Genomic DNA, 20,335 nt, shown 5'->3' on the forward strand with positions numbered 1-20,335 from the left:
ACGCATGAACTAGTTGTTCCGCATTTGTCAATGAGAGCATATGACGTAATTTAGATATATTTTTAAGATGGAAAAATGCGGTTTTACAGACACTAGACACGTGACTTTCAAATGAAAGATTGGTATCAAAGAGCACACCCAGGTTCCTAACTGACGACGAAGACTTAACATATTACATTAAACTGACTTAAAAAATGAGTTGAATCTTGTATAACATAAAAAAGTTGAAAACTGCTTAACTCATTTAATTTAATTAAAGAAATGTAAAAACATATATTGTCAACTTATTGATCATATATAGCCTATATTTTTTTTTTTTACTGTATACAGACACTATAAACAGTGTTTTGGAAAATTTGGCACAGTTCTTTTAGTAGGCTACAATAGACATGATAGGCAGGTTGAACCTGATTAACAAGGATTCATGGGATGAACCATTCAATTTATACTCAAACCGACAAAACTTGTTGCACGAGAGTGAGCAAGGAAACAATTCCTGCCTTTAAAACAGAAAGTCTTTAAACATAACAAAGACAAAACTACGTTTGAAAATCTTTCATGATTTATGGCTAAGGCCCAGTAGGCCTACTTTGATTCTGGAGATGTTATCAATTCATCTCATTAACCAATTTTATATGCTGATTATAGCCTTGAATACAGTCCAGGTGCGATTATTTATACATGTTTATGCTTGTATTTATTTATTCCCGGCACTTGGACGATTTATAATGAGAGAGACATTTAATCAAGAGTTTACAGAAATCGGGATAGGTTCTTAAATACTATTCTTTCTTAGACGGACTTTAGGACCTGGTGACGGGCGCAGAGAGGATTCCCTTCACGAGTCCGAAGGGAAATAGTGCGCATGCGCGCACTTTACGCTCGCTCCATCCCTAGTCGCGAGCGAGCAGGCAGAACAGGACAGGAGAAATGTATCAAAACAGACGTCAACGCTGTACCTGTTTAAAGGAGCCGTGAACTAGGAGGAAACGCTCACCAACACATTCTGTGCGCCAAGGAAAGCTGGGGAATTGTACTTAGAAGTGTTTTAGAATATATTAAACTAAGCCTAAGACTTAAAGAAGTGTAGTTAAAGAGGTTTATGAAATTAAAACACAAGCAGATGAGCGCAACCAAGGGGATTAAAGGGGGAAGGATGTTAAGAAGATGAGGAAAACAATACAGGCTAATTAGGGAAGCGGTCGGACCGGGAATTTTATTTAGTGAACAGCCGGACAATGGCTTGATTTTGTTTTTTCTTTCTTTTTCATTTTGGGCTGCGAGGAAGCTGCATTCATGACCGAGGGGACGGAAAAGAAACTTTACAGCGCGTGCGAGGGATATTTCATTCTATGAAACTATTTCGTTTTCTCGTCTGTCAGCGGAACCACTTGTTTCTGGACGGATTTGATTGATTCATCATGTCCAAAGTGGTACAGAAAAAGAATCACTGGACCACCAAAGTTAACGAGTGCACGGTCTCTAAGGACGCCCGTGGCGAGCTGAACGTGCGGCTGCTCGGCGGTGCGGAGAATGGAGAGTTCGCCTATATCGGACACGTTAACGGGGATGCCGTACAGTTCAGAAATGGGAAAGTGTCAGAGGGGGAATTAGTTCTGGAAGTGGAGACGCTCTCTGTCTCTGGATTGCCTCTATATGATGTGCTGACAGTGATCAAGAACTGCAAGGGACCTATTAAGTTGAAAACTGTGAGGCAAGGTAAGAAGAGCGCTTTGATCTCACTTTTGTTTTTTCCATGTGATTCATTTCCTGTAAACAAATCATCAAGGGATCAACCAATCAAGGAATTGCTTTCCAATAACCAATAGGTTTATTTATTTTTTGAAACCATACTAAATAACCACACACTGCAACAATAATAATAATAACATCATACATGTTTAATGCTACAATTCACTGGCCAAGTCCAACTTTTTATGGGTCGATTCAAATTACTTAGTTGTGTCTCCCTAGGAAAGCCCTGAGCTACAGCAGCAGTAGGCCTAGTAGGCCTAGTAGAAGTGTTTTTATTTATTTATTTATGCCATTACATTTATGCATTTTGCACATTTATTTCCATCTTTGTTTTCGACTTTATGCAGCCTAATGCTTTTCTCACTTCAGAATGAACGAATCTCTATTCTTAAGCATTGTGAAACGTTTTGCCCCAGTTTAAGTTAAAATAAGTGTAACTTGACAAAATCCATTTCACAGAAGTTCAGATAATGCTGAACACCCTTTGTAGCTTTGATAAGTTTAAAGCAGGACTCATTAAATAAAGTCGCATGTGATACAGTTCTTCACATTTCTAAGCCAATTTGTTATTTTTTTCCCCGAGTCCTTTATGAGGAGTTGATGAGTGAACCGTAATTCCCAGGTAAAGGCACTACAGACTGTCTATTGTGCTGAAGCGGTGGTAACTCCCTACAGGGCTCTGCCTCATCACATGGTTTGAGTTATGCTTCTGCCTATTTCACCAAATGACTTCAGACAATATCAGGAAACCAGCCAATCAACTCGGACTGCATTCCCAGAGCACCACTGGGCCAGGCTCCAGCTCTCTCTCTTTCTCTCTCTCTTACACATTCTCCTCATATACATTCTGGTGTTGAGTTTCACTGTTTATAATCTATCATGCTGTCTGGGAATTCTTTGTTGTATCCAGCCTTAATTATGAAAATGTTTTTGGCAACAAATGCCATCTGTGTTTCTGTGAGTTTGTGAACAAAAGTCTTTTTTTTTTGTCTCAACAAGCTGATGATCTCAAACTCTCCCATTCTTCAGACTTGTAGGATGAATAATTGATATGAAATGCATTAAGCTGAGCTTGAAGTGCATTTCTTGTGGACCAAGACTCTTGTTTATGTAAGAACCTGTGGGTCTTCACGTGGCCTTGTTCATTTGTGTGGGACATTATTATATACAGTGTCAGTGTCTAATCATGAGCATACAGCCCATCTATAACCTTCGGCACAGTTAATGCAGCGCACAACAAATTCACTCATTAATCTTCATTGATTTTTACATTAAGACTCTCAGTCCTGTGGTGACCTCACTAACGGTCTGTGCCCTGGCAGCTCTCTCTTGAGGTAATATGTAATAGGAATACCTTTCAATGCTGTTGTATTGATTGATGGAACAAGCCTCTTCAGCTGAGAAAATGTCAGCGGAGTTGGGCAGAAAGTTACATGGAAAGGCTGTTATGGACGTCTTAAAGTGGGGAAAATGTAAAAAGATTCATGGGTCAATCAATGACATGAAAGGCAATTTGTATATATACAATGACTTGAATAGATCTCTTCTATGATGGGCATGTTTTGCTATTCTAGTTTAAAATGTTTGAAACAGTTTTGCCCGCCAAATTAAAGTTACAAGGCAAGGTTAGTTAAGTTTGTAAAATATCATGTAGCGTGACTTCACGAAAACATAATTAATGATAATAATAATCATATTTTTCAAATTCTGAAATGTTTTGAAAAGTATATTTTGAAACTTTTGAAAATATTAGGGATGCACCAATGTGAAAATTTTGTCCGATACCAATGACCAATGATTCTTTATATTTGAAAGCCGACAACCGATGGATGTATTGGCAGATAATTTAAATTCCAATTTTTAAATAACTTTTGAGAGCCTGATTACAAAAACAAAAGTCTTAACATTAAAAGCCATGTCCCAAGCACACAATTATAATGTTCTCATTATAATTTTATGTAGCTTATATGACAGACTTGCGCTGCACATGTTGCGCTTTTCCTTTTTTTGAAGTGGCAAACAGTGCTCAGCTGAAGGAAATAATCTATTATTTATCGGCTTTAATATATCTGTATTATCAGCCAACGGACGATACAGATATGATGCCGATATATCATGATGTGTACAGTCACATGTTCAAGTTTCAAGGAATTTGATGGCTATTTGACATTTTTGAAACTGAAAATAGTATTATCATTTTTCAGGCCATATTAAACAAACATGAATACAAATAGTACATTTATAAGAATAGGCTGTATTTTAAATGATATTTTCAAAAAAAAAAATTCTCTTTCTTTTTTTTGGTGAAAACTTGGCGTGTAAGAGTTTTCGTCAGGCTGCAAATGTGTGCATACAATGTCCGTCCAGACTCCAGATGGACCGTTGACTTGTTGTTATCATGATGCATTTTACAGTAGGACATTTTATCCTGTATCAGATTTCTCCCATGTCTGTGCTCATTGTAAACAAATGCTGATCCTAGACCTGAGCTGCTTTCTGAAGGGGAGAATGACACACTGCTCTACATCCATCTGTCTGGGTGCTTCTGTGTGGGATTTGACATCGAGCTGGATTAGGCAATGCCTGGGGAGAAAATGCATGTGTGTGTGTAATGTATTTAGCATGTTCACAGCCTCAGTTTGCACAGGGATCGTGCTAATCTACCCTGAACCATTAGAAAGAGGACTGTGAAATGCCATGAAGCCAGTGGTCAAGGGGTTACCAGCATACAGTTATTTAGTATCTGGATCACATCAGACTGTCGAGGCTGTGCCCTTATGTTCTGCATCCATTTTTATTGTTTACATAGTCAAATATCAGTCCTGATGCTAAAGTAATACACTATATCTACTCAATAAAATTGTGGCAACATATTACAAGCAATATTATTAATTAAATTTAACAAATTAGCATTGAGTAAGAATTAATCAAATTAATTCCCTAAAAGTCAACCATTTAAAAGGAGTAACATTTAAACAAAAATATATGAATAACAGACAGACGTTAAAGATGAATTTAGAACTATTTATTTTTTATTGCTGATAATAAGCTGATAACAAGCAGAATCACCGAAGGAAAGAGAAACACAAGAACTACAACTGATTTCAGCCACAGCCTTAGATGAAATCAACTGAAAGGACATTAAATCCCTCTTATTACTAACCAGACTGACTTTATTTCTGTCATTTGTCTACAGTTCTTTTTGAGAATTGACAAGTTTAGATGTTAATGGTTTATTGAAAATATTTGTTCACCATTATGGAGATCAGTGTTTCATTTAGTTGGGCAGTTTGACTCAGGCTTTTTATGCTTTACACTGGTTTGTGTAATGGCGTTTGCCAAAACATTTAAATTGTTGCAAAGAAAAACCATAAACAAAGGCGATCAGATGATAAAGTTTTAAACATTGTAAAGAAAAATAGCTTCGGTGTTTCTGCGTGTTATCAGCTAATCAGCAATAAAAAATAAATAGTTCTAAATTCATCTTTAAAGTCTGTCTGTTATTCAGATATTTTTTTTTAAATGTTACTCCTTTTAAATGGTTGACTTTTAAGGAATTAATTTGATTAAGTCTTACTCAATTCCAATTTGTTAAATTGAATTAATAACATTGCTTGTAATATGTTGCCACAATTTAATTGAGTAGATATAGTGTATTTCTTTTTACAGTGCATATATCAATCACAATTCCATTTCATACATATTGTGTATATAAATTAGCCGAAGGGAGGGGTGGAGGCCTCAGTGGGTAGATTTCATGTGGAAGTGTTTATTTCCTTTTCCTGAGTTCAGTTTAAACATGTGTTCTTCAGGAGAAAGAGAGGAACCCACTCTGCTTCCTATCGCAGTCGGTGAGCCGGAACAACTTAAAACAATAAGGAAAGCTAGCCATTCTTTCAGTGCTTCAAAAAGAGGAAGGGACAATAAAGGAGTGAATGAATAACCAAATGATCTCAACCGCACGTTTGTGCATCCACCTATGGTTATGCAACAGCAATTTGTGAACATTACGATTAAGGCAGGGTTGCCTAATCCTGTTCCTGGGGATCTACCTTCCTGCAAACCTGATCAAACACAACTGAAACAGTTCTGATATAGTTTAGATCGTGCCACTATTGAGGAATTGTGAATTTAAACTCAGGAAGGTGTTTTTGTGTCAAGACCCTGGACAAAGAGTTGTACACCATGCTTGGATAGGAAAGGACTGCTTTTCTTGATGTTGTGGAACACATCTTTATGACCAAGCGTTTTTTTTTTTTTTTTAGCAATGTGCTTGGTTAAGTTCATTGACCTTGATGCCAATATCATTACATTGATAAGCCTGTTAAAACAAGTCCTTATATAAATAAGGGGGCTTGGCTGCCATCTCACTTAATCATTGACATTTTTAATAATATAAGTTAGTAAGTGGAACTGGTTATATTAGTGTTTGTGCAGAATGACCATTCCAGGGTAAAAGCACTTTTCCCCCCTCAAGCTATGTATCCACAGGGAAAACTTCAGTCCAACTGGGCTAATGGGGTCTTGTGACTGACCTGTGGAGGATTCCGTAAAGAATTTTTTATTCACAGATCAAATTGGATTTTACTGTATCAGTATCAGAGAGCTAAAATATATATATATATATCTATATCTATTTTTTTTACAAGGGGACACATAAGGAGGTGAGGTGTTTATCTGAGATTTCCCCCTCTGCTCTCAGTCTCACAAAACTGTTGCTTTCTTGCTTGCTGTTTGAGAAGCTGACATGAAGCAAATTGTGTAGTTAATTGTGACTTTCTCAGAATTGTGACTTTATTTCATTCAATTCTAACAGTTCCATTCAATTTTGACTTTTTATCGCGCAATTGTGACATTATATTGCACAATTCCTACGCAATTTTTTTTCCAAATTTTTTATAGAATTGCAAATATTTTTTGTAGATATGTAACTTTACATTTTACAATATTACAATAATTGGGACTCTTTAATTCTATAATGCAATGTAGTTTTTTGTAGTTAACTTTTTCCGTAGTTAACTTTATTTCTTTATATCTTGCAATTGACTGTTATCTCACAATTACAGCTTTATGTCTCACAATTGGGACTTTATATCTCACATTTGTGATGTTTTTTTTCTCTCACATATTGTAGATACATTTTGTATCTTTATATCTTTACATTTCACATGTGACACTACCTTAGTTTTTTTTCTTCTGTACATGTGTGTGAGTGTTGGAGGTTATAGATTACTTCCATTTATCTGAAGCCCCGTTTACCAAAGAGATGAGCAAACATTCAGCTGAATGTCAGATATTTGGGGCTGGTGTGTGCTCAGTGATGTGTCAACAGCTTACCTGTCTCAATAGAGGTTTCTGGGGAAAGCTTGGGGTGGCTCTTAGATAAAACTCTTTCGTCTTTGTTTTGCCTGTCACATTTCTCAAGATATAACATTTACATACTCAAACATACTGATTCAAAACAACTTAAAACCTCTGAAATCTGATATCTTATGCTATCTGGTTTCTTTCTCTATTAGGATGTTGTTTTTTCTTTCAGTTTCATCTGAGCTTAAATAGAACTTTTTGTTTATTGTAAAAGCAATCATTGCAATCCTTCTCTTAAAGCTTTTGTCACCTTTCAGTCAGTGATGCTGTCCCACATGTTTCACAACGTCAAGGCATCCGGCATGCCATGCAAGTTTGGTTAGTGCTTATGGAAGTTTTTTTTTTTCGCTCCAATTTTCCATTAGTTAGGCACTTAATTGTCACAGTCGGTCTCTAGTTGGCCAGCGAAGATCAACTAGTCAGACAAAACTGAAAGAAAGTGAAAGATGAGATTTCTGAATAAGCAGATAAGCTTGTGGTGAGTGATGGCTGTTGGAACATTACTCTTTTGCTGGATGGCTGAATAAATTCTGATCTGTCAGTTGTTAATCTGGGAATCTAAATTTTCAAAAGTTTAGCTACTCGAGTAGGATATTTCTCCATCTCTGGTCCTGTTTACTTGGGCTTGAACAGACACGTATACACAAAATTATGTCAAAATACCCGTCTCGGCAAGTATTCTCCCTGTTATGCATAAGTGATCAGTTGAGAAAGAAACGGAGGTGTGTCAGTATATTCGGTCCGTGCATTTGGCCTTAAAGTGACAGCAGCCTAATATTCCAGCTGTTGTCAGTGTCGTTAATGTAAAAAAAAAAACATCATCATCTACCATGTTTGAGAGAAAAGAAGATAGTAAGGAGAGCAGAAAGTGATGACGACAGCTCGTAGGATAAGTGTGCCCCGTAAAGTGAGAGTAACAAGGTGCTCCCTTGAGAACCAGACCAAAAATGTTATGTGCACCCCTGTTTATAGTTGAAATCTGGCCTATCTTGCAGTCATTATGGGATGGGTGGCAATTATAAGAAATTAATGAATCTGATTCGACGAATGATTCTTTTTCTAATTTGGAAGAAGAAAGAATACAAAATGTTTGGTAATCATTTGTTATTGCATTGATTCCCAACCCTGCTTTGAAATCACGCACTACAGACTTGGACATTGATGAAAGTTGGAAAAAACCTGGAGAATATATCCTTCAGATAATATTATTCTAAGTGACGTCTGTGAGAGACTTTGGTTAGTGCAGAGAAGCACGATTTGATAGTTTCTCCTGCAGGGAGAAACATTGCAGAAACATACTTGCACATACTTGATCAGCCATGCATAGCCACGGCTCTGCTGTCGTTGCCCTCTTTTCTTGATGATTTTCAGAGCAGTCTCTCACACAGGCACTAAATTGAACTTAACCTCGGGATAGTCCTGACCTGGTGTGAATAGTCAGTCGTTCCCAATATCCCAGAAGTCACCAATTAGCGTTTTGTGGTTCATGAACACTCATCCACTTCATTTTCTTTGTCTGGCTGAAATGTAAAGGTTGTTTTAGTGAATTCTTTCTTATTGATTCTTTAGAAACTGCCATTGTTTGGAGTATTTGGAAAATGCTATTTTTACAGTAAGTAAATGCTTTTTTACAGTAAGTATTCCTGCAGTGCACATTGCTTATAGCATACAAGCCGTATTGGCTACTAAAACTCTGTTCGATTTGATTGTCTGTACTATAAAGAAATTTGTACTTTAACTTTTAATCGAATATCCTGTTATATTCAGTTGGATTATGCTTCATCATCCCAGGGTCTCTGGAGAGGTTGCTGTGTGTGTCCAGCACGATGTGTTTTTACAGGACGGTTCCGTTCAGCCAAAGCCCAGGGGTCTGAATACCAAGATCTCATTAAAGAAGCCATTTCTTTCTCTGCCTCTTCTCGTACGGCCTTATTACTGAAAGAGAGACGGCAAGAAAAAGAGTATGGGGTGTCTCGCAGAGAGTTCGGAGGGGGTCAGACTAGTTCAAGAGGATTCAGACAGGCTTTTGTGGTCAACAATAGCTGACAGACAACACACTGTGCCACTCCGGTGTCCGATTTGGTCGGCGGCTGCACATAGATCCTTCTTTGGTGCCTTCTTTTATTGTGCTTTTCTTGTTGCTTTTCATGTTAGAGAGCCATGCATGAGCTAACCACTTTGCTCCTGCTCTTTTCAAGTACGTTTTCTTCCAAAATGCTTAATTCCAGAGATTTAAAATGTAAATTAATGCAACCTACATGTATGCATTAAGTTTTGTTCTCTGACGTTCTATAGACATTCCCAAAATATATCAATATATCTTCTCAGGGTCCATCAGAATAGTGTGTCTTGATGCACATGAATTTCCTATAGATTTCAAAAGCTCCCTTTAGCTTTGTACAATCAGTATACTATTCTCAAAATTAGGAATGTTGTTATTGTTAACTAAAAAAAATAAAAAACTTGTTTGAAAAAGAGACAGAGACAGAGATGTATACACACCCAACCGTGGAAGGATGCACCCCACTTTCGGAAGGGAAAACAGATCAAGCTATTGAATTTAATAACCATGTGTTAGTATTTACAGAAGGAAGTCGTAATCTCTCCCACAACAAACCCTCCCGGAACATTCCGCCTCCGGTATAAATAACTTTTTCTGACATTTCAGTTCTTTAATCGAAGAAATTTAGCTGTGATCGCTTCTTGTCAGTTCTTATGTTTTTAATTCATTTCTCACACAATAACACGCTGTTCTTGATTTCCAAACAAATCAGATATTCAGTTTGAATTGCGAAAGCCTACATCTGCAACATTTCCAGCGTGATTCTAAACACTTGTGCCAAATGTAATGACTAGAGTGTGTCAATTGTCTAAACCGTCTTGATGCCTTTTGTTAGCATGTTTATGGTGGGGCGGAGGAGGGGTGTGTGTGTGTGTTTGACAGAACGCAGCTGTGGAGGTGAGGCTGCCATATGTTTACAGTAGGATTTTTCCTGACAGCCACTGTACATCTGCTGTCATTGTCCCCATTTTTGTTTTTCAATGAAATTAGGGATGTGTACAATCTTGTACTAATTTATTGGGTTGGATTCTTTGCAGTTTTTTCCTTGATTGTGTCTTTTATTGCTGTGTAAGTGTGAGAAAGAGACATTGTACCTCTTATCAACACATTTTTAATTGCTTTTTCACTGTTCATCTTCGACTTTACATGCTGTTCCGTTGTGTCTCTCGCTGTCTCTCTCGCCATGGTAACTGAAGTCATGGTGTTGTGATTTGAGTGGCGTTTATGTGACCACGTGAACACAGTGCCGTCTCAATTGACAGGGTCAGAGGCACAAACGCACACATTGTCTGTTGAGATCCATCATATTCTGCCTGGAGTAAGTCAGTAGGGTAATTTCTCTCTCTTCTTTGTCATCTCATACACTCATTGGTCTGATTTGTCATATCTTATCTGTGTTCATTTAATTTTAATTTAATTTTAAGCCTTGGCATGAGTAATTTTATACTATGTGACGGGACTTATCACAATGCAGTTGTTTATAATTTAAGGAACCATAACCATTTCGGATATTCTGGTGAAATAAATATTTAATTTATTTTATTTTGGAACTTATTTTGGTATTTTGGAATTTTGCAAACTAAAAAATAATATTATTTCTAAAAAATAAACATGTTTGGCAAAGTAACATAGCATTTCTTTAAACGAAGAATTAAAATGTTAACACTAATGTAATAAAATTGATAATTCTGATGCTAAATTCTGATTAGCAATATTCTGTACCACCAGTCCTTCTGCGTTCTCACTTCTACTTTGTCTATCTCTCTTTCTCAAACTTCATGGCAGAAAAGCGTGAAGATGAGGGTGGTGCATTTAACGTTTGATGCTATTCTTAACCCTTTAATATAGCAGCGTCAGTTTAAATTAGGCTGTATGGCACTGATTTACTGGCATACCCTGTAATTGCACCGACAGCTTTAGAGGAGGCCATTCCTGGAGTCTGGTAGCCATTTTTTGAATCTGCAACTCTTTTGCTCTCTGTGGATAGTTGGGCTGGGAATAATTTATGCTAAGCTAAAGGGCTAAGGTTTCCTTGCGGTGCAGTTGGTGTTTTTTTCTCTGTTTTTCATTTAGGACGATTTTTTCCTCTTTAGCGTCGTGCTTTAGACCTCTTCTTCTTTATTACAGATGGAAGGAAAACAAAGTTGTCTTCAGCACCTCTGAGAGGAAGGGAGGAAGAGGCATGACAAACCAATTCTCTCCATCTGTCGCTTTTTTGTGGTGGAAAAAATAGTTCAGACTTTGAAGTTTTTTCCTTCTTAGGTCAATTACAAAGACGGAGACAAATTATGATTCTTAGGAGTCACTGGGATTAGGGAGGAGAATTTGAGTGTTCTTCTCACATTTGCACATTTCTCAGGTCCTTTAGAGGTCATTCTCAAAATAGGTTTTGAGACATGACTTTCAAAATGTGTAATTTTTTTTTAACAGCTGACATTTGACCATTTTACTAATCAACTGGGTAAGTGCTTCTTCCTATGAACTAGTTCACAAATCTGGTCAGTTTCTTACACAAAGCTATCGTATCATTTCAGAAGACTTGACATTTATAGTTATGTTTTTTTTGTCCAATTCAGAGCTTTACAGAGGTGATCATTATGAACTGTGTTGTATGTCACTGTAAGGGAAAAAGTAACTGCGTACTGTTTTGGAACGACATGAGCAAGAAATGACAGAACATTCATTTTTGAGTAATCTATATCTTTCATTTTATGAAGGCTTTCTGCTGCTTATATTTTACCCTCTCTCACCATGTTTTGTTTGGAGAAGTTTACATTGACCTCATCTCATCGGTGGGCTCATATACACATGCAGACTTTTCCCTACATTACCTAATTGAATAAGTCCTGTTGCCAGGTATTGCAATTCGATGTCTCTGTGGAGCGCATTGTCCTCATTTGAAAAGTGCAGACTGCAGCATCTCTCCTTCACTCTTTCAAGGATGTCTGTGTGCAAGAGGGGATGGAGGGATAAAGTTAAATGAAAAAGGGAAAAAAGGAGGATTTGCAATGGGGACAGAGAAAATGAAGTGCTGAAAAAGCGGTTAATTTTCTCTGTCCCCATTGCATATCCTCCTTTTTTCCCCCTTTTCATTTAACTTCATACCTCCATCCCCTCTTGCACACTGGCATCTAATTTTAAGTGTGTCAGTAAACATGTGTTCGTACATAAAGAAAGGCCTGTGTTGGAGGCTAGTGGTTAGCCATATGTGCTCCAGTCACATTGAGCCTTGGTGTGGATATGCGAAATTTAGTTTTGAGTCCTGCCAGATATGTGTAAAAATATCATTTTCTGTTGGAGCTCTGGCCTAGTGGTTTATTACGATAATTAGTATTATTGAGGAGTATCATTCTGTGGGGAGTTTCCGTTTTCTTTCCCCACATATTCCAAAGAAATGCAGGCTAGGTGGATTGGATTGAATTTAACTATAATAATCCTGTTCATATTGAGTTTTGGTGCCCATATGAGAAATTCTGGTCTGAGTCTGGCCTGCTTTGTGTCTAAATCCCGTTCTTGGTCTCCCCTATAATTTCCTGTCCCTTAAATAGCGCCAATAATCAATAAATATAAGTGCTGTCAAATCGATTAATCGTGAATAATCGCATGTAACGTAAAAGTTTGTGTTTATTTATGTGTGTGTATATAATTAAATGTGTGTGTGTGTGTGTGTGTATGTAAATATAAATATATATATATATATATATATATTGTAGGCTATACTATACGTATATGTATTATGTAAACAAACTTTTTTGATAGATTGAAATAATCACAATGAATAATCGATTTGACAGCACTAAAATAATAGCTTCATAATTGTTTTTAAATGTTAGTTATTCGTTTATTTATTCACTTATGCTTTTTCAATCAGTTGATTTTTTTTTTTCTGTAATATTGTTCTGCAACTCATAAATAAGTGTTGATAAATTTTTGATGTGCAAAAATGTAAAAATCCATGTATAGAGCATGATGAATAATGTAGAGGCTGTTAGTTATAGCCCTTTAAATATCTAAGTCTCTGATGGTATTGTAAGTCAATTTGTTAGTACTTTGCTGAAATACACCCTGAGTAAAGTTCAAGAGCTGAGGTGGGGAAAATGTTTGGCATAAGCTTCATTGAATTTAATACTGTTTGCTGACTCAGATACTGCAGCGCTTGTGAAACACAGATGCTGGGAAAGTTTTAAGTCCAGTCAAAGACAACATGATGAGCCCTTTCTGCTGTTTAGCCTTGACCATTGTCACTTCCTCAGTATCATTTCCTGATTCCATTACTTTCTACCTTTTTGTGTTTGTCATATGTTTTCCTCTTCACTTTTTGCTGTGTGTCCTAGACTTTGTTATTGGAAAAATCTTGTTTATTTCTTTGAGTTGACATCTGATTCTGAGGAGGGTCAAGAGGAAGTTTGGCTTCTTAAAGCAAATAAATGAGAAATGGCTGACTAAAATTTCAACAGTGCCAGAAACTTCACCTGTTTGCTTAACACACAGTAAAAGAGCTCTAGAATGTTCTGCTGGATGTTTATACATGCTCTCTGTTTGCGCTACGTGCTCTGGAACTTCAGGAATCTCGTCTGACCAGTCTCTTCTGACGTCATCTCTGGTTTTCTGTCCTAGCTTTGTCTCTTGTGCTTAATAGTTCACATATCTTGTACTGGACGCTGCACTCTACAAAATGCCTTTGAAGCAGATACACTTTGCTAAGATGTTGTACCTACATATTTAATTATATACCACTGAATTCCACTGGGTCATCCTTCAATCCTAAGCCTCAAATGGAGGTAATGGGGAGTAGATTGTGACGTTGCACTGGCTCTGACCAGCACTACTGTACATTCAATCCTGAATACCAGAGATTACAAAACTGCGCAAACTGTGGACTGACTGTATATGTAACACACCTGCTCTCTGGGCGGGACCTGTCAGACAGGTTGGGGTGAAACCGACACATATCTTCATTCCACCTGTTAACAGGTGCAAGTAGGTCCAGGAAGCAAACCTTTTTTGTTTAAGTGTCATAATGACAGCTTCAATTTAACATATCCGTTGTTGCACAATCAATTACACCATATGTAGATCTTTAGATGACCATGGCTGCAATGCACTTTGACCTGAAATTTTATTTTATTTTAATAAATACATTTAATTTTAATAATTTAAATAATTTAATTATAATAATTTAATCAAATTTTAATAATTCAATTATATTAAAGTTTAATTTATTTAATAATTAAATTATTTAATTTTAGTAATTTTAATTTAATATTAATAATTATTTAATTTAATATTAAAACTTTAATTTGGTGTATATACAAAATATATATACAGAAAATATAAATGCGAAATATTGCAAAGGCAATTGAACTTCATACAAGTTAAACTTCGCGTATCTTTGATATCAGAACATGAGGACGTGATTCCATCAGAAATCTCTAGAGCCTGTCAAGGTACAACTCTGGAAACCACTCAGATGCTCCCTACAGTGTACCAAAGTATGTCAATTTTCCCTTATTAGCTGATAATTCTGATTATGTTCAAGATGGACACATTTCTAACATAGCCCTCCTCTGAGAAAACCCAGCGATCAGGTGTTTTCAATCTCATATGAAATGAGCAGTGTTGGGGGTAGTAACGCATTACAAATAACATGCATAATGTAATCAGATTACTTTTTTGATGTTACGAGTAAAGTAATGCGTTACAAGTAACGTTCATTACGTAATCAGATTTTTTTTAATGTTACAAGTAATGCATTACAAGAAACATGCATTACGTAATCAATTAATTTTTGATGTAACAAGTAATTAATTACAAGTAATGTGCATTACTTAATCAAACAACACACAGCGAATTTCAACAATTTCTTTTCTTCCACGTCCTTTTCCTACGCTGTTGACGTAGTGTAAACAGTGCAGCTCTTCCTGGTTCTATGTCGGAACGTCGGCTGCACAAAAAGTATTCTCGTCATTTCACAATATATGCACGGTTCAACAATATCTTAATTTGTGTTCCGAAGATGAACTAAGGTCTTACGGGTTTGGAACAACATGAGGGTAATTAATTAATTAATGACAGAATTTTCATTTTTGGGTGAACTAACCCTTTTGAAATCACTGAAATATTAATGAGGGCTTTTGTTCATACTCTAGAGGGGTAGAAGCAGGTTCAGGACATTAGCATAGATTTTTTTGTTCTTTATAATTTCTCCTAAGTGATTATATAACAGAAGAACATCTCTGCTTCTAGAATCTAGAAAGTTCTACATTGTAAAAGACAACTGCACCTCCATTACATCAGCGCACAATTTCTCTGTAAACCCACCCGAGTGGAGGCTCATATATTGATGTGAGGAGTGGACAGTCATCGGTCACATGATTTGAGGCTTTATGGCCCACCATAGGGTCTTAATGGACTCATACACTGATTGATGTCAAACAGCCTTTCCTTTTAATAAGCCTTGGCCAGCGATTCTCAATGTTGTACTGATGTATTAACACAGGATACATAGAACGTTATAAAAATTATAATCTTTATTTATAATGAAATAAAAAATATATATAAAAGTATGATATATAAATATATATATTTAAATAAAAAATGATATATATATATATCATATAAACATTATATATACTGTATACATATATGTGCATATACATAGACTACAGCATGGATTTTAATGTGTGGATAGATCAATTTACTTGTTTTGAAACCAAAAATAATGGGCATGCAGGATTGAAGGAGGCGTCTTCCATTTTGTGCAGCAACCGCTGCTGTGGATCCAGTGGTGGACTGTGTGATGTCATGCCTTTCAAACACAAACAGCCCTATTGTAAAGCAGAGCTGAGAAAATTATATTATGTTGAACTTCCTTTCTCATGTCTCCAGCCATGAATTTGTGGTGCTTTTAATTGTGAGATTTGCTTTGTAAGTTCCATGCAAGAACATTTTTAATGAGCGAGATGGTTTTGTGGACAAGCAGGAACATTTCTGTAGGGGTTTTAATTTAATTTTAAATGAAGAACTAGCATCCAAACACACACAATGATTTTTCTACTATTAGGTATGAGGCCATTGTTTGCAAGACTGTTTTGACCTTTAGTGTTGTTGTAGTATTTACTTAATGCAAATGCCTCCAGTAGGCCAGTGTAACGCAGACTGCAGAATCGGAGGAGGTGTGCGTTTCGTCTCTCTGATATACAACAGCAGGATGTGTGTCTTTTCATCCCTTCACTGGGCTCGTCTGTCTCCCTGCCGCCCGCTCTGTCGGCTCTCTGAAGCATGAATCAAATACGTGCAGTCATCGTGTGTGTTGTGAGCCACGCCGGGCGGCTTTTCCCTGGAATACCAGAGGCAGAAATGTTTAGTTTACCTGTCTTACTGTGGTTTCCTTCCCCAAATGTCTGTTTATTGACCTGAGTTCATTTAGATCTGTTCTTTGCTTCACTAGAGCTGTGTTTGTTTTCATATGGTGACTTTGTAACAGGAAGACAAGGCTCTTTTCCAGCCTCTGTCTGTAATGAGTCACATGCTGCTGTCTGCCTGGAGATACACATGTGTCCATCCTCTCATTATACAAGTGTCACTCTCTCGCTTTCTCTCTCTATCTTTTGCTGTTGTTTTGCATATTTATCCTCTTTGTAAATTTGATCTTTCTTTCTTTTTTCCTTTTCTTTCTTTCACTCTTTCTTTCTTTCACTCTTTCTTTCTTTCACTCTTTCTTTCTTTCTTTCTTTCGCTCTTTCGCTCTTTCGCTCTTTCGCTCTTTCTTTCGCACTTTCGCTCTTTCTTTCGCTCTTTCGCTCTTTCTTTCGCTCTTTCGCTCTTTCTTTCGCACTTTCGCTCTTTCTTTCGCTCTTTCTTTCTTTCGCTCTTTCTTTCGCTCTTTCTTTCTTTCTTTCTTTCTTTCTTTCTTTCTTTCTTTCTTTCTTTCTTTCTTTCGCTCTTTCTTTCACTCTTTCTTTCTTTCTTTCTTTCTTTCTTTCTTTCTTTCTTTCTTTCTTTCTTTCTTTCTTTCTTTCTTTCTTTCTTTCTTTCTTGCACACTTTTTTCTTTCGCACTCAGTCTTTATTTATTTTTCACTTTCTTTCACTTTCTTTCGCAGTTTCTTTTTTTGCACGTTTATTTTTCTCACCCAGCACGTGCTGTTTTTCTTTCTCGCTTTATTTTTTAGTGACTATTTTTTGCGTTTTTTTTCGCTCGCCCTTTCTTTCTCTTGGGCATTCTTTTGTACTTTCTCTTTGTTCTGTCTTTGCACCTTCTTTCCCTCTTTTTACTTTTTTTCACTCTTTTTCACTCTTTTCTGTAATTTTTTTTCATTTCTTTTGGCCTTCCTTTTCTTTCCCCCCCTGTTCTTTAGTTTTCTCTCTTTTCCAGTTTACTTCTCTTTCACTATTTCTGCTCTTGCTTTTGTCTTGCTTATTTGCTTCATTTTGCTTCTCTTTGTGCCTTTTTTATGCCTCTTCACATCAAGGACGGAATATTAACTGGAATATTATTCTAGCGAATATTCAGGTAGAATAGAATATCAATATTCTATAAATATTAAACCGCGCGAAAGGGGTAGTATCCACATAAGCGAACGTGAAAGGCCTAGTATCCGTGCAAGCGAACGATATAGTTATTTTCATTCCTGGTGCAAGCTGCCGTTTTATCGTCTTCCACTTTAAATGCTCAAGCTTTGGAAAAAAACTGGAAGCTAGAAACCGGAAAAATCACTCTGAAAGTGATTCCAATGATATTGTTTCTCTGTGCTGTTATCATTATAGTTGTGGTGTGGACTCTGCTATTCTTTTATATTTAGAACTGTATATATTTATTGTTATCGTTATATCGTTTCAGAGTTATTATCCTTGGTGTGAACAGGCCAAGATTTGTTTTCTTGTGCTTTTTTCATTCTTTTCTTTCACCCTTTCTTTCTTTGCTGTTGCCACTCATGTATTTTTAAGTGTGTGTGCTGTTGGTGTACAGTAACAGTAGAGTGACTCTTTGTTTTTACTATCGGGGATATGTCATAGAGCTTATTGGAAATGGATACTTTATGAGCGAGGAGGGGATGGCATCACGATTGCTCTTTGTGGTCTGTAGTGTAATTGACGTGTGCGCATGAAATGCAGTGTGTGTGTGTGTGTTTGTGTAAAACATGAGTGGGAGAGATCATTAAGCTGTCAGGCCATTGAGCAGAAGGCAGTAGATATTGCCGCCATAATTCACTGGGGTTGTGGATTGGTCTACTCTGTAGGTTCCCAGTGGGAATGCCCCTTAAAGCAGCATGCAGGCTCTAGTTTAAGTGTATGTATATGGGTGTGTATGGTAAGAGGTTGTGTTCAACAGTCATTCATTGCTTTGCTTTGTCTCACTGCTGACATATCAAATGCTGCTTTCTAGTGTGTTTGGGTGTTTCATCATGGTTTTTGTGTCTGTTAAGTGAGTGTATTCTCTTTCTGCTTTCTGGTGTGTTTGGGTGTTTCGTCATGTTGTGCGCGTGTATGAGAGCGTCTGCTGTTGTCGTTGTGCGTGCTGCGTGATTGATGCGCTGCATTCTCAGTAGTGTCTTCTGAAGCTATTTGTCTGTATAATTCTCTCTCTCTCTCTCTCTCTCTCTCTCTCTCTGTCTCTCTCTCTCTCTCTGTCTCTCTCTCTCGCTCTCTCTGTCTCTCTCTCTCTCTCTCTCTCTCTCTCTCTCTCTCTCTCTCTCTCTCAGAGACCCAAATAACACTTGACATCAGCATAAGAGTGCATCATGCTTTGAGACTGGCTTACCACAACAGTAGCTACAGCAGATTATATTCTATTCTGGGTGGGTGTTGGTTATTCAGGCCTCTCTTGTTCAGGTGTTTTCTGATGTTAATTATCTCAAAATATACTCACAGATTTTAAAGGGGTCCTTGATTGTGATTTCATATTTTTAATTTAGTTAGTGTGTAATGTTGCCGTTTAAGCATAAACAACATCTGCAAAGTTACAACACTCAAAGTTCACAGGGACTGGGAGATATTTTCTTTTCCAGAAATCGCTTTTTTAAGGACTACAACAAATGGCTGGTAGGGACTACAACGAGCTTCTTCCCGGGTTGTTGACATCAGAAACCCTAAAATTTACTTAAACATTGTTCCCGGGAGCACTCAACAAAGGGGTGAGGCAATGTTGGGCTGCGAGAAGAGGAAGAGTTGTTGTCGCTGTTTTTTTACTCCCCGGAAATGGTTTGTCCTAAGGCTGCCGAACTTGGAGATTTTAAAATTTATAACACTTTTCCTGAAAATTATAAGCTGAATGTTTGTCTGTGCGCTGCACATTTTACGGAGAACAGCTTCCAGAAGAGAGAACGATGCAGGCTATATGCACAAAAGCTTCTCCTGAAAGACGTAGCCATTCCCATTTTGTCTGGACAATCTGTTATTTATAGATCAAATTGTATGTATGTCTTATTATTTGTAGTTGTTTTCTATTAACAGTTCCATTTATAAGCTTTGTGTAGTTGCTATGATAGCTATAATGTAAATGAAGGGCAAAGCTTTGCTTCCGCTAGCCTGCTAACTAACATTAAAGTATTGATGTAGTGTTTACTTCAGCTTTTATAAGGTCTTGCTTTTGTAAGACTGTTCACCGCCCCTTAGGAAAATGATCCATGTTTTTGTGATTGACTACTGTTTTTATTACTATAGTTTTTCGAAAAATATGATTAAATGGTGGATAACATCACATCTATAAGAAAATTACATTAACATACCACTGTGAAACGTCCTGTGAAATCTGTGCTTGAAATCCGTTCTGCACCATCCTCTTGTTCGTTAACATTGTCAGGGTCTGAATCGAGCTTGAAATGCTTTAAAATTGACGCCATTGTTAATATTTACATCCGAGTAGAGCTAGCGGTTATAAAGGGGCGTGACATTTTCCGAACATGTGCTAATCGCTGCCAAACGCAACACACAGAGCCAGTTAATCAATCTCAGCACGTTTAGTTTTTCGAAAGGAGTGGCTTCATCGAAAACGATGCGTTCAACCAGACTGGGGAGAGAGGAGCTGCAAAAATGTAAAATATGGGAAAAATAATGTTTTTTTTTTTTAACAATCAAGCATGAAAACTAATTATAGTACACCCCAAAATCAAGACTTCGTAAAAGGGCATAATAGGACCCCTTTAACTAG

At 37.0% G+C, this 20,335-nt stretch overlaps 1 protein-coding gene across 23 annotated transcripts in view; it reads left to right on the forward strand.

The window, feature by feature from the left end:
• Positions 1-469: 469 nt before the first annotated feature.
• magi1b (membrane associated guanylate kinase, WW and PDZ domain containing 1b) overlaps positions 470-20,335 on the forward strand; it is a 139,980-nt gene continuing 120,114 nt past the window's right edge. For 20 of the 23 annotated variants that reach the window (XM_077203224.1, XM_077203203.1, XM_077203207.1 and 17 more), the window contains exon 1: positions 894-1,719. In XM_077203224.1, coding sequence (XP_077059339.1) covers positions 1,422-1,719 — 298 coding nt within the window. In that variant the 5' untranslated portion in view covers positions 894-1,421. Of the gene's footprint in view, positions 1,720-20,335 lie in introns of all 23 variants that reach the window. The other 3 variants (XM_077203209.1, XM_077203213.1, XM_077203219.1) reach the window with 3 other exon arrangements.

Source organism: Siphateles boraxobius, unplaced genomic scaffold (assembly GCF_051911475.1).
Source record: "Siphateles boraxobius isolate OS27281-9 unplaced genomic scaffold, OSU_SipBor_1 5, whole genome shotgun sequence".
Classification (NCBI taxonomy): domain Eukaryota; kingdom Metazoa; phylum Chordata; class Actinopteri; order Cypriniformes; family Leuciscidae; genus Siphateles; species Siphateles boraxobius.